At 49.1% G+C, this 13,990-nt stretch overlaps 1 protein-coding gene across 1 annotated transcript; it reads left to right on the forward strand.

The window, feature by feature from the left end:
* Nucleotides 1-770: 770 nt before the first annotated feature.
* On the forward strand, nucleotides 771-9,955 carry YAE1 (YAE1 maturation factor of ABCE1). Its single transcript, XM_089678920.1, has 3 exons — nucleotides 771-943; nucleotides 2,497-2,618; nucleotides 8,563-9,955. Exons 1-3 carry the CDS (start codon nucleotides 830-832, stop codon nucleotides 8,978-8,980), a joined length of 654 nt encoding a protein of 217 aa, XP_089535046.1. The 5' UTR covers nucleotides 771-829; the 3' UTR covers nucleotides 8,981-9,955.
* Nucleotides 9,956-13,990: the final 4,035 nt, after the last annotated feature.

Below are 13,990 nucleotides of genomic sequence, written 5' to 3' on the forward strand. Positions count from 1 at the left end.
GAGGGGGTAGAAGTGCCCAATAGGCAGGAAGGGGGTAGAAGTGCCCTGTAGGCAGGAAGGGGGTAGAAGTGCCCTGTAGGCAGGAAGGGGGTAGAAGTGCCCTGTAGGCAGGAAGGAGGTAGAAGTGTCCTGTAGGCAGGAAGGGGGTAGAAGTGCCCTGTAGGCAGGAAGGGGGTAGAAGTGCCCTGTAGGCGGGAAGGGGGTAGAAGTGCCCTGTAGGCGGGAAGGGGGTAGAAGTGCCCTGTAGGCAGGAAGGGGGTAGAAGTGTCCGGTAGGCAGGAAGGGGGTAGAAGTGTCCTGTAGGCAGGAAGGGGGTAGAAGTGCCCCGTAGGCGGGGAGGGGGTAGAAGTGCCCCGTAGGCGGGAAGGGGGTAGAAGTGTCCGGTAGGCAGGAAGGGGGTAGAAGTGTCCTGTAGGCGGGAAGGGGGTAGAAGTGTCCGGTAGGCGGGAAGGGGGTAGAAGTGTCCTGTAGGCAGGAAGGGGGTAGAAGTGTCCTGTAGGCGGGAAGGGGGTAGAAGTGTCCGGTAGGCAGGAAGGGGGTAGAAGTGTCCGGTAGGCAGGAAGGGGGTAAATACTAAAGTCAGAGTAACATTCAGCTATGGTTCTGAATTCCTGTTTCTCGCTAACCCGCCATTCTTCTATATATGCACTAGATGGCGCTCACGCGTTATTGGTGTAACGATCACATCACAATATAGAAGGCAGTGAGAACGCTCCAGAGGTCTCTGATAGGTCTTTTTTTTCACGTGACTCACGTGATGCTGAACGCCGGAATACTAGCATGTGTCGAGGAGATTGTACGTCACAGGAGGCGTTGGAGGTGTGAGGAGATGTCCTGGGTGAGGGCGGCCATGGGCCGGGAGGAGGAAGTGTTCGATGAGGAGGGAGATGAGATGAACCTCCTACACAGAGAATGGCAGAGCTCCATGGAGAAGAGACTGAAGGTGAGGAGAAGGGAGAGCAGACTCCTGGCAGTGCTGGGACAATGGGGGGGCATTTTCCTGGCAGTGTTGGGACAGTAGGGGGGGGGGGGCATTTCTCCATTCCTCTACTGAATCCTCCTTTTATTCTCTTCCATGATTCTGGCTGCATTTAGCTGAGCGCTCCGCAGGTTTCTATGGACAATAGTGATCGATGAGCCCGCACTCCGCTCATCCTACTTGTGGAAATCAGCATTGCATTTAGCAGCACGCAGGAACATAGGACACGTCTGTCCAGGGCCACACAGACCTACAAATTGTACACATACGTGACTAAGCGTTGTACACGTCTAAATGGAAGCACTTAAAGTAGAGCTCCACCCAAAAGGGAAAGTTCCACTTTAAAGAGACTAGTCCCCCACCCCATGTTAAGGATTGGCACCTTTGGGGAGCGGGTACCCAAAACTGACAGGTACTCCGGGGAGCGGGTACCCAAAACTGACAGGTACTCCAGGGAGCGGGTACCCAAAACTGACAGGTACTCCAGGGAGCGGGTACCCAAAACTGACAGGTACTCCGGGGAGCGGGTATCCAAAACTGACAGGTACTCCGGGGAGCGGGTACCCAAAACTGACAGGTACCCCGCTCCCAGAAAACTGCAGGACCATTCACAAAGCTCAGCGCTGCTCACGTATGCACAGTGGGCACTCGGCTGTCATCCCGCAAGCTGTCATCCCGCAAGCTGTCATAGCCGGGGGCCCACACTGAAGTATAACCGCCCTTCAAGAATGTCAATATGCCATTAAGTGGAAGGTTTGCTCCCTCCGGGGCCCCCCGCTCAGTGATGTCTGACACATTCATATGTATTATAACCTGCATCCTTCACTGGCATTCCTGGTGATAAGTGATCTCTGGACACAAAATAAACCCCTGAAAGGTATCTTGTTGACACTGGAATACCATTCTACAGTAAATTGCTGATCGCAGGGCTTTACATTGATTTCTTTTAGCACAAGTCCAGTTCTGCTTCACATCTGCAATAACTAATATGTAGCTGATATGGAAGAATAGAAAGTCACATATAATAGACAAAAAAAGAAATTCAGCTTAAAGTGGATTTCAGTCAGTTTTGTGTTTATTAAAAGTCAGCAACTACAAAAACTGTCCCAGGATCCAGACTGGCACCAGACTGGGAAAGCTTGCGGCTGCACAGCTGGATGCCCACTGCGCATGCGCGAGTCACACTGCCCATTCTCATTGGTCTTCTGGGACCTCTGAAGGTTCCCAGGAAACTGCAGGAGGAAGGGAGGGGCTGAATTTCCAGCTCACTTTGCCGTGGCTAACTGAGCCAGAAGTGGGAGCGGGCAACTTTCAAAAACAAGTATTCGCTCACCCCCCAAAAGGTGCCAAATATGGCAGTGGAGGGGAGGGGTGGGGGGGAGCGGAGCATCTGCTTTTGAGTGGAACTCCACTTTAAATTGGAATTCATATATTTTTTAAGAAGATGCACAGGACTATAGAACTTGCTTCCATTTATGGCTCCAATTATTTAATTTCCTAAATTTCTTTTATTTCAGGAAGGGTATCTGGATGGGATTGATGCTGGAAAGGAAAATTCACTGCAGACAGGATTCAACCTGGGATACAAGTTGGGAGTAAACACGCTAATGCCATGTGGAGAACTTCGAGGGATTATTAGGTACCGGAATATTTTATGGTTTCATATATTGTAGATTCCTGGTGTGCGTGAACATTTATAAAGAGGTACCCACCATTCCTGTTTATCTTTTCCTTGTGAAATCTAATACACACAGAATGCTCGCCATGATCTAGTTTTATGGGAGGTTTATGTGCTTTGCTTACACATGATCAGCATGGAGGTGCTCCTTTAGAGTATCGGGTCACATCAAAAATAGAATCCCTCCAGTCACCTGAGGATGGTTCACCTGAGGATGGTTCACCTGAGGATGGTTCACCTGAGGATGGTTCACCTGAGGATGGTTCACCTGAGGATGGTTCACCTGAGGATGGTTCACCTGAGGATGGTTCACCTAGTATAGTTCACCTGAGGATGGTTCACCTGAGGATGGTTCACCTAGTATAGTTCACCTGAGGCATTGCTGCTGCCTCCTCCAAGGTCAGAACATTAAAACTTCCCTACCAGTTCTTTTATGTCATTCAGCTTTAGAAGACTTACACAACAACACACAAGAGTCAAAGCTTGATCCTCTCTGTGTTGCTACAAACACTTTTTATTTTTCTCTCTCTCAGGAACATTGCTGGCAAAGTATTAGTTGGAACATGAAACCATCTATCCACACCGGATGGTCTTTAAATTTAATTTTTACTTTCAGTTTAAACCAGCTAAATACACGGCTCCAAAAAAATAAAGGGACAATTTGAAAACACATCAGATCTCAATGGGGAAAAATCTCATGCTGGATATCTATACTGACATGGACGGGGTAATGTGTGAGGAATGTAAGGACGCCCCATCATTTGATGGAAAATGTAAATTATCAACCTACAGAGGACTGAATTCAAAGACACCCCGAAAATCAAAGTAAAAATGATGCAGCAGGCGAGTCAATTTTGTGGAAATTTCATTGCAGCAACTCAAAGTGGTCCTCAGTAGTTTGTATGGCCCCCAGGTGTTTGTATGCATGCCTGACAACGTCGGGGGAGGGTCCTAATGAGACGACGGATGGTGTCCTGGGGGATTTCCTCCCAGATCTGGACCAGGGCATCACTGAGCTCATAGACAGTCTGGACAGAGGTGCAATCTGGCGTCCTCAGATGGCCCGAAACATGATATCCCAGAGGTGTTCTATTGGATTTAGGTCAGGCGAGTGTGGGGGCCATTCAATGGTATCAATTCCTTCATCCTCCAGGAACTGCCTGCATACTCTCCCCACATGAGACCGGGCATTGTCATGCACCAGGAGGAACCCAGGACCCCCTGCACCAGGAGGAACCCAGGACCCCCTGCACCAGCGTAGGGTCTGACAAAGGGTCCAAGGACTTCATCCTGATACCTAGTGCCAGTCAGGGGGCCATTGTCTAGCCTGTAGAGGTCTGTGTGTCCCTCCATGCATATGCCCCCCCAGACCATCACTGACCCACCACCATATCGGTCATGCTGAACCATGTTACAGGCAGCAGAATGTTCTCCATGGCTTCTCCAGACCCTTTCACGTCTGTCACATGTGCTCAGGGTGCCAATTCTGGTGTTCAAAGGCAAATGCCAATCCAGCTCTATGGTGCCGGGCAGTGAGCACAGGGTACACTAGAGGATGTCGGGCCCTCAGGACACCCTCATGAAGTCTGTTTCTGATTGTTTGGTCAGAGACATTCACACCAGTGGCCTGCTGGAGGTCATTTTGTAGGGCTCTGGCAGGGCTCATCCTGTTCCTCCTTGTACAAAGGAGCAAATACCGGTCCTGCTGATGGGTTAAGGTCCTTCTACAGCCTTGTCCAGTTCTCTTAGAGGAACTGCCTGTCTCCTGGAATCTCCTCCGTGCTCTCGTCTCCTGGAATCTCCTCCATGCTCTTGAGACTGTGCTGGGAGACACAGCACACCTTCTGGCAATGACATGTATTGATGTGCCATCCTGGAGGAGTTGGGCTGCCTGTACAACCTCTGTAGGGTCCAGGTATGGCCTCATGCTACCAGTAGTGACACTGACTCTAGCTGAAGGCAAAAACTGAGAAAAATAGTCAGAAAAGATGAGCAGGGAAAATAATGTCAGTGGCCTCCACCTGTAATACTCTTGTATTGGGGGTCGTCTCATTGTTGCCCATCTAGGGCACCTGTTGTTAATTTAATTAGCATCAAAGCAGCTGAAACTGATGAACAACCCCCTCTGCTACTTACCTGACCAGATCCATATCCCAGGAGTGTCACTGACTTGATGCTAGACTCTGATTAAAAAGTGTTCCTTTAATTTCCCTTTGAGCCGTGTACATTCTAAGTGCATTAAAAAAAAGATGTTCAAAGTCTTACAGTCTATTTCTTTAGAGTAGCCAGAATCTGAGTAGAAAAGTCTATGACCTGCCAGCATGTTGCAGAGAAGGACCTTTTGTTATGTGTGTGACAGCAGTGGTCTCTCTTCAAAGTTCTATCACAATCCTGCTTATGCTCCCTGTTGATTGGGGGCTCTAGCTTTGACTCTGGAGTGTGTTGAACCTCTGCAGAGACACCACTGCTTCCACAGGGTCCATCCCTACACAGCTGTCCCTGCCTCTAAGACTGAGCACTGAGTGATCAAAAACCGCTAATCACTCACTTCTTAGTCTTCAGTCGGCAGATAGTTGGTGACTGTCAGTCACTGTACCTCCAGTACTAAGGGGCACAATGAGAGGCTGAGCCAGCTGCCAGTCAGACATCTGGGTGGATCCTGACAATATGGTCCGGAACCTTGCAGAGCCTGGACTGGCTCCGTGATGTTGGCTGAAAATGGGTCCTAGGAGAACAGAACTAAGTGCACTCCTGTGACCTATAGGAAGAAAAGAACTTTGGCCCTACTTCTCCTTTAAACTGACAGTTCAGTTGGGCTTTATATATAGTTTCACAGGTAGGCACGTCACTCTATGTTGGAGATAAATGATCAGGTGCCCAACCACAAAGAAATCCATAGAAATCCAAAACTGGTTCAGAGGCACTCAAGGGTCTTGGAGAGGAGGAAGATCAAAGGTTTAGGTCAACGTTTCGGTGAAGCTCAGTCCATCTTCACTTTGAATTCAGTTAGGATTTTGCATATTTAGTTTTTTTGATGAACTATTGTGTTTTACTCTGTTTGTGATCCCTCTTTACCTTTTCCCTGTGTGAGGTCATCAGTAGGGGGTGTTGTTGGTGGTGGGACTTTGGGTTTATTAGTGTTGTAGAGTCTTGAGAAAGATGGATTGAGCTTCATCGAGACGTTGACAATAAAATCACTGCTGCTGTGGATCCTCTTTCTCTGCATGAAACCCTTCTGACTGCAAGCTGTGGATTATTATGTATGGCGTCCCGTGTTGAGAACATTAATCTATGTTCCATTTTATTACTAGGACCTGCAGAAGCTGGTCTCACGGTAAAGCTCAGGACATGATCAAAAATCCCTCCGACAAGGACAGAAATAAGAAAAAAAATACCCAGAGGCTCTATTCCGTTCTCACTTTATTCCAAATGAAATCGGTTTTGGCAAATGTATGAACAGAACACTCCTTGACCGTTATAAACGCGTCAGCTGTGATTTCCTCACGTAAAATGAATGAGCCAAGTCTCAGAAAATACAGATGTTGCCAAGAAAGCCTTACCTTGTAAAAGCAGCTGCTCCCCATCCCAGGAACCGCTGACTTCCTTTTCCCAGCTTGCAGTCAAATGGTCTGTCATGGCCCTTCTGCTTCCCACGGTGTACTCTTCACTGTATATTAAAGTGCATACTTCACAGCACGGAACTTGGGCCCCGGGTCAGTAGATGTACAAGATTCTGCTGAAAGGACCCCGGGGGTTTAAAAGGAGAAGGTATGCTGTGTCTGATATTGATAGGAAGGCATGCTTGCTGGATCTGCATTGTCTTACTGGGGGGTTCATGATGAATGAACATGGGTCAGAGAACAGATTTAAAGCAGAACTACACTGCCAAAAGCCACAAAATGCTATTAATTCATTTTTAATATTCAAAGCAAACTCCCCCATCCATCCATGTCTCCATTTTGCTGAGAAATCACTTTGATAAAAACACCTCTTAGCATTTCTGGGTGCGGCCATCTTGAGTAAGGGCAGATAATTAATGTAGCATTTACTTCCTGGAACTTCCAGCAGGCAGGAGGATGCATTTAGCTGAGAAGACTCTCTCCCCTTCTGAAGATTCATGATATGTAAGACACCATTTTGCCTAGGCCTGGAAACCAGGAAGTTACTGAAGAAATGTTCAAAACAAGTAAATATGAAATTTCCTATCGTAAGGATTACAAATAGTAATGATTGATTAAGAGAGTAAAATTCCCCTTTAAATGCAGCAATGCAAATTTCTTTGCCTGTATAAATGTTAATCCGACTCTGCTGTCTCTGCTGTCTCTGGCTGTCTCTGGCTGTCTCTGGCTGTCTCTGGCTGTCTCTGCTGTCTCTGGCTGTCTTTGGCTGACTCTGCTGTCTCTGGCTGTCTCTGGCTGTCTCTGCTGTCTCTGCTGTCTCTGGCTGTCTCTGCTGTCTTTGGCTGACTCTGCTGTCTCTGGCTGTCTCTGGCTGTCTCTGCTGTCTCTGGCTGTCTCTGGCTGTCTCTGGCTGTCTCTGCTGTCTTTGCTGTCTTTGGCTGTCTCTGGCTGTCTCTGCTGTCTCTGGCTGTCTCTGCTGTCTTTGGCTGACTCTGCTGTCTCTGGCTGTCTCTGCTGTCTCTGGCTGTCTCTGCTGTCTCTGGCTGTCTCTGCTGTCTCTGGCTGTCTCTGGCTGTCTCTGGCTGTCTCTGGCTGTCTCTGCTGTCTCTGGCTGTCTCTGCTGTCTCTGGCTGTCTCGGCTGTCTCTGCTGTCTCTGGCTGTCTCTGCTTGTCTCTGCTGTCTCTGGCTGTCTCTGGCTGACTCTGCTGTCTCTGGCTGTCTCTGCTGTCTTTGCTGTCTTTGGCTGTCTCTGGCTGTCTCTGCTGTCTCTGGCTGTCTCTGCTGTCTCTGGCTGTCTCTGGCTGACTCTGCTGTCTCTGGCTGTCTCTGCTGTCTTTGGCTGTCTCTGGCTGTCTCTGGCTGTCTCTGGCTGTCTCTGCTGTCTCTGGCTGTCTCTGCTGTCTCTGGCTGTCTCGGCTGTCTCTGCTGTCTCTGGCTGTCTCTGCTGTCTCTGGCTGTCTCTGCTGTCTCTGGCTGTCTCTGGCTGTCTCTGGCTGTCTCTGGCTGTCTCTGGCTGTCTCTGCTGTCTCTGGCTGTCTCTGGCTGTCTCGGCTGTCTCTGCTGTCTCTGGCTGTCTCTGCTTGTCTCTGCTGTCTCTGGCTGTCTCTGGCTGACTCTGCTGTCTCTGGCTGTCTCTGCTGTCTTTGCTGTCTTTGGCTGTCTCTGGCTGTCTCTGGCTGTCTCTGCTGTCTCTGGCTGTCTCTGCTGTCTCTGGCTGTCTCTGGCTGACTCTGCTGTCTCTGGCTGTCTCTGCTGTCTCTGGCTGTCTCTGGCTGTCTCTGGCTGTCTCTGCTGTCTCTGGCTGTCTCTGCTGTCTCTGGCTGTCTCTGCTGTCTCTGGCTGTCTCTGCTGTCTCTGGCTGTCTCTGCTTGTCTCTGCTGTCTCTGCTGTCTCTGGCTGTCTCTGCTGTCTCTGGCTGTCTCTGCTGTCTCTGGCTGTCTCTGCTGTCTCTGGCTGTCTCTGGCTGTCTCTGGCTGTCTCTGGCTGTCTCACAGACTTGTCCCTTTATGCAACAAATACTTTGAAAAGTAATTGGATATTGAAACCTAATTTGAAATGCAAAAGGAATAGTCGGCTCATTTGTATTATCTGAATGCTGCCAAATCAACTGCGCCTCAGTAATGTGTGTCTGAAGGTGAATTGTCTGTTATTTGTGACCTAGAACCGCCTTCCGTTGTCATGCTGGCAGGAAGTATTTGTGTGACCATTGTGCCCACTTTGATGAATGAGACCCCATATGGTGATCACTGTGTGAACGATCGTAATACTGATGTTTGCTTTTCAGTGCTCTGGTCACATGGTGTCAAGTTCACAGTTTGGATCCCGCGGTGAATACACGACTTGCTGAGCTCCTATCTGCCGTCTGCCAATCTGAGGACCAGATTGTCCAGAGCCTGTCTTCTGTTCACCAGGTTGTTCATCCCTCGGAGTTATCAAGCTGCATGGATGACATGGGACTCAGCAACCATACACATGAGCCCAGCAATGACACGTGTGCTGCAGGCCGGGGCTGTGGCGGCAAGCAGGAGTGTCTTCCTTCTTCCTTTCAAAACTGTAGGACTATCCAGGAGCTGAATGATGTCATGAAACATGAACTTGGTGGTATCTTAAAAGACGTTCGCTCTGTAGTTCAACAGATGAACACGACTTCCGGTCTGCTTTGTTATTTGCAAACTCTTCAAATTAAGTATTCATTGATTTGAAGATTTTTTTTTTTTTGAAGTTTTACCCACCATGGTCAAACAGTTATAATTTGTTCATTTTAGAAACCAATACTAATGATTGGTATTGGCACTTGTGTGAGCCTGTAGGCGATCCAGCACTCTCCTCACAGGAGAGTCTGAGAGCAGCGGGAGCCATTGGCTACTGCTGCTGTCAATCAAACTCTGAGGGGGTGGAGGCTGAGCTTCACTGTGTGTCATTGGACACACAGCCGGATTCGAGATCAAGCCCACAGGTGTGCCCCCATAGCGATCAGCTTGCTAGGGGGCACACAAAGAGATCCTGGAGGGCCTGCAAGGGACCCCAGAATATAAGGTTCACGCCGCTATGCACAGAACAGGTAAGTAGAAACCGGTTTGGTAATAAAAAAAAAAAAATCCACCCTTTCCAAAAACTTAAACATGTATTTAGGGACATCCCTGTGTCTTCTCTCCCGGCACCCCTACGCTGCCTAAATGTTTGGCTGTTTTCATTGGTCGAAATTCGAGTTTGGACTCTCACTCCCATACTTTGGCTTTGAGACAACCAGGAAGTGCTGAAATTGTACCAATCAGATAAGCCTAGCATTTGGGTGGAGTGACAACACTGAAAGTGAAAGTGAAAGTGTGTGGCTGCACTTCATATCATCATTTGTATTATTTTATAGTGATCGTGGCACTTTCACCACTTAAGCTCAGATTTTACCCCCTTCATGACCAGGGCATTATTTGCTATGCGGCACTGTGCTACTTTAACAGGTAATTGCGCGGTCCTGCAAAACTGTGTGCAAATTAAATTTATCATTTTTTCCCACAAATAGAGATTTCTTTTGATGGTATATGATCACCGCTGGGTTTTCCATCTATTATTATACAAATGAAAAAAAGACTGAAAATTTTGAAGAACAACAATATTTTTTACTTTCTGCTATAAAACCTATCCAATAAAATAAAATTTCTTATAAATTTAGGCCAAAATGTTTTCTGCTCCATGTCTTTGGTAAAAACAAAAAAATCCCAGTAAGTGTATATTGATTGGTTTGTGTGAAAGTTACAGAATCTACAAACTATGGGAGAGATAATGGAATTTAGGCAGCTTTGGACGCTATACCGGTAATGCTACTTATAGTAGGACTGTGATAGTGTGGAGGGCAATCTGACACTAAGTGGGAACTGACTCGCATCACCAGTGACACTACTACAATGATTTGTGCCAATAATATACGCTATCACTTTATTAATGACTCTAGCTGAGAAGGGTTTATATCTAGTGGCAATCAAAGAGTTCACGCTCTGCCTATCAATGTGTAATATTCATGCTTTTCTTAAGCCATGTGTTTGTATCTTTCTCCCTGCAAAGCAGGGAGAAAAACAGGCACGTTGCTGCTCTCCGTTCAGAGCCCCGTGTTCTTAGTAATCGGGGCCCCGTGTTCTTAGTAATCGGGGCCCCGTGTTCTTAGTAATCGGGGCCCCGTGTTCTTAGTAATCGGGGCCCCGTGTTCTTAGTAATCGGGGCCCCGTGTTCTTAGTAATCGGGGCCCCGTGTTCTCGGTAATCGGGGCCCCGTGTTCTCGGTAATCGGGGCCCCGTGTTCTCGGTAATCGGGGCCCCGTGTTCTCGGTAATCGGGGCCCCGTGTTCTCGGTAATCGGGGCCCCGTGTTCTCGGTAATCGGAGCCCCGGGTTCTCGGTAATCGGAGCCCCGGGTTCTCGGTAATCGGGGCCCCGTGTTCTCGGTAATCGGGGCCCCGTGTTCTCGGTAATCGGGGCCCCGTGTTCTCGGTAATCGGGGCCCCGTGTTCTCGGTAATCGGGGCCCCGTGTTCTCGGTAATCGGGGCCCCGTGTTCTCGGTAATCGGGGCCCCAGGTTCTCGGTAATCGGGGCCCCAGGTTCTCGGTAATCGGGGCCCCGTGTTCTCGGTAATCGGGGCCCCGGGTTCTCGGTAATCGGGGCCCCGCGCTCTCGGTAATCGGAGCCCCGCGCTCTCGGTAATCGGGGCCCCGCGCTCTCGGTAATCGGGGCCCCGCGCTCTCGGTAATCGGGGCCCCGCGCTCTCGGTAATCGGGGCCCCGCGCTCTCGGTAACCGGGGCCCCGCGCTCTCGGTAACCGGGGCCCCGCGCTCTCGGTAACCGGGGCCCCGCGCTCTCAGTAATCGGGGCCCCGTGTTCTCAGTAAAGGGCTCTGAACTGTCTTTCGCTAAGCCAATTAGCAGGTGTGGCCATAAATCTTTGGCCTGGACCTGATGATCAGCTGGTGCTGCGAAGGACCGCACTGAAGGGGCAGTGGGCGCCCCCCTTACCCTGGGATGTTAGAACACGTACATGTATGTGATCTTGCGCAGTGGGGCTGCTCTGCCGCAGTAAAACTGGTCAGCAACTGGTTAAAGCAGGATGAGCACAGACATGTAACACATGAAAAGCATGTACATCAACATGACACATTAAACAGATAATGACGCACCAACTCAAATACTTCAATCATTTATTTAGACTTCCAACTGTGCTAAAGCAGAGCTATAAGCCGAACCCCTTTTAGCCATTTTGGAGAGAGTAAGTGAGAGTTATAACCCCTGCCGGGTTTTGTTTTTTTTTCAATCTCTTTTCCATTGTGAAGACTTCCCTTCAATTCCAGTCCCAGAGACTAAAAGAAGTGAGGGGGAATCCCTCCGAAGTGAGGGAATCCCTGGTTGTCACCAGTGTCCCCTGATCTAGTGTCCCCATTTGAAGATATTCCCTCTATTGCTGTTCTGGTGACAGCCAAAAAACTGGGAATTTTTTTTTTCTTTCACTTTCTATGATAACAGTAAACATGATAAATAGGATGAATCTCCCTGATGGGGCAGCAATAAAAATCTGGCAGGTGTTCTAATCCCTCTCCACTCTTTCCAAAACTAAAAAATGAAAAGTTCTGCCTTTTCTATATCCTAGCACTACGTTTTAGGGGGCCCTCTCACTGAGCGTTTTAGCCAGTCTCAGGCATGGTTCACCCCCTTGGGGTCAGTTCATTTGTGTACTGTGAGTGCTTGGAACTATGCCTGGGATCGGTTCAGCATGCCGTGCCTCTAACCATTTACAGAGGGGGGCCCCTACACCCTCAATGTGGACTGATAGTTGGTTTCAGCGCCGGAGCACAGAGCTCTCCATTGACAACAAGTTCCTGCATTGGATCCCTCGTCTGGTTAGCACACAAGTGTGTCCTGGGAACTCTTCCTTTCATAGTCCATTGTAAGTGCGTACCAGTGGGAGGCGCGGGAGAATCGAACTTGAGCACCGTTCACTTTAAATGGCCTCGGGGTCAATGCATTTCATGGCGGTTGGTATGTTTTCCTGAAAGTTTAATTGTTCCCGGTCAGATTTTGGATTATTTCATACTTTGTGCTGCAGAGAGCCTTAAAATAAAGATTTTTTACTTCTCTTGGAGTAAAGTACAGAGCTGTAAGTATTGATGGTGGATTAATTGGTGCCACCTTCAGGTAAGGACAGTCCATGTAACCTCCCACTCCCGACAAGTCTCAGTTTTTTAGCAAGCAATCAGAAAAAAAGGGCATGTTGGGGGAAAGGTTCTTTATTGCATGCGAAAGATTGTATAGGCAAGTCACAAATCCTTTGTTAATTGTCCAGCACACAACTCCTAATTGACTATGGGATGTCCCAAAACAAATGGGAAGTGGGCAACACGGCTAAAATGCCCAAAGGCTTTAACAAGGGAATTGGGTTCTAAAACTCAAAAAGCAGCTTGAAGCACATGATGGCTGAAACTGGCATCCACAGAGGCATGAAGTGTCGCCTGATAAAACTCTACAAAGGGGTGAACGGAGGACAATGTGGGGCCTTGTAAATAATGACCGCCTGGTGCTGAGAAGCCCAAAAGGCACCGACTGAACCAATCAAGTGAGCCCTAACCTGGAAGGAAGGAGTCCAATCCTTCAGGGATTAATCCTTCATGATAACCCACCTAATCCAGACATGGTGGAACAAGAAGCAGGACAGGCCGTGCAGGGGCCTGTAGGGAGGACAAATAGAATGTGCACTGTGTGTGCTGCATCTGAACAAGAGATTTGGGATTCTTAGGATCGGGGCACAGAGAGGGTAGTATGATGTTCTGATTGAGGCTCTGTTCATGCCAATGCGTTTTTAGCACTTTTTTGCAGAAACGCACTACAGTCCATTTTAACATGGTTTCCTATGGAACATGTTCACATCTAGGCTTTTTTGAGCTGCTGCGTTTTTGGAAAGGGTCAGAGACTTTTTTAAAAGCAAAAAGCAGCGTTTTTGCTACAATAGAGTTCAATGGAGAAGCTGCTGGAATGCGCGGTACTGCATTGTTATTCTGCCCAGCAATTAAAAAAATTCCACTTTAACAAAAAAAAAAAGCTGAACAAAATGCAAAAAAAATGCAAAACGAACTGCGAAAAGTCCTGCAAACCAGACAAAAAGCAAACTGCATAGGTGTGAACGGAGCCTAAGCTGGAAGCGGGAATCCACCTTAACTACTTAAAGTCCGGACACTTTCCCCCCTTCCAGTCCGGACACTTTCCCCCCCTTCCAGTCCGGACACTTTCCCCCCCTTCCAGTCCGGACACTTTCACCCCCTTCCAGTCCGGACACTCTCCCCCCCTTCCAGTCTGGACACTTTCCCCCCTTCCAGTCCGGACACTTTCCCCCCTTCCAGTCCGGACACTTTCCCCCCCTTCCAGTCCGGACACTTTCACCCCCTTCCAGTCTGGACACTCCCCCGTCCCCTTCCAGTCTGGACACTCCCCCCCCTTCCAGTCTGGACACTCCCCCCCCCTTCCAGTCTGGACACTTTCCCCCCCTTCCAGTCTGGACACTCCCCCCCCCCCCCCCCCCCTTCCAGTCCGGACACTTTTACCCCCTTCCTGTCCGGACACTTCCCCCCTTCCAGTCCGGACACTTCCCCCCTTCCAGTCCGGACACTTTCCCCCCCTTCCGGTCCGGACGCTTTCCCCCCCTTCCGGTCCGGACGCTTTCCCCCCCTTCCGGTCCGGACGC

Source organism: Staurois parvus, unplaced genomic scaffold (genome assembly GCF_062004578.1).
Source record: "Staurois parvus isolate SC_StPar_1 unplaced genomic scaffold, SC_StPar_1.0 ptg000212l, whole genome shotgun sequence".
NCBI classification, from domain to species: domain Eukaryota; kingdom Metazoa; phylum Chordata; class Amphibia; order Anura; family Ranidae; genus Staurois; species Staurois parvus.

Excerpts from the sequence above, each read along its gene's own strand:
- YAE1 (XM_089678920.1), top strand. The coding sequence starts at position 830 with ATGTCCTGGGTGAGGGCGGCCATGGGCCGGGAGGAGGAAGTGTTCGAT. Across the intron at positions 944-2,496 it reads CCATGGAGAAGAGACTGAAG|GAAGGGTATCTGGATGGGAT; the intron begins GTGAGGAGAAGG and ends CTTTTATTTCAG. Across the intron at positions 2,619-8,562 it reads GAACTTCGAGGGATTATTAG|TGCTCTGGTCACATGGTGTC; the intron begins GTACCGGAATAT and ends TTTGCTTTTCAG.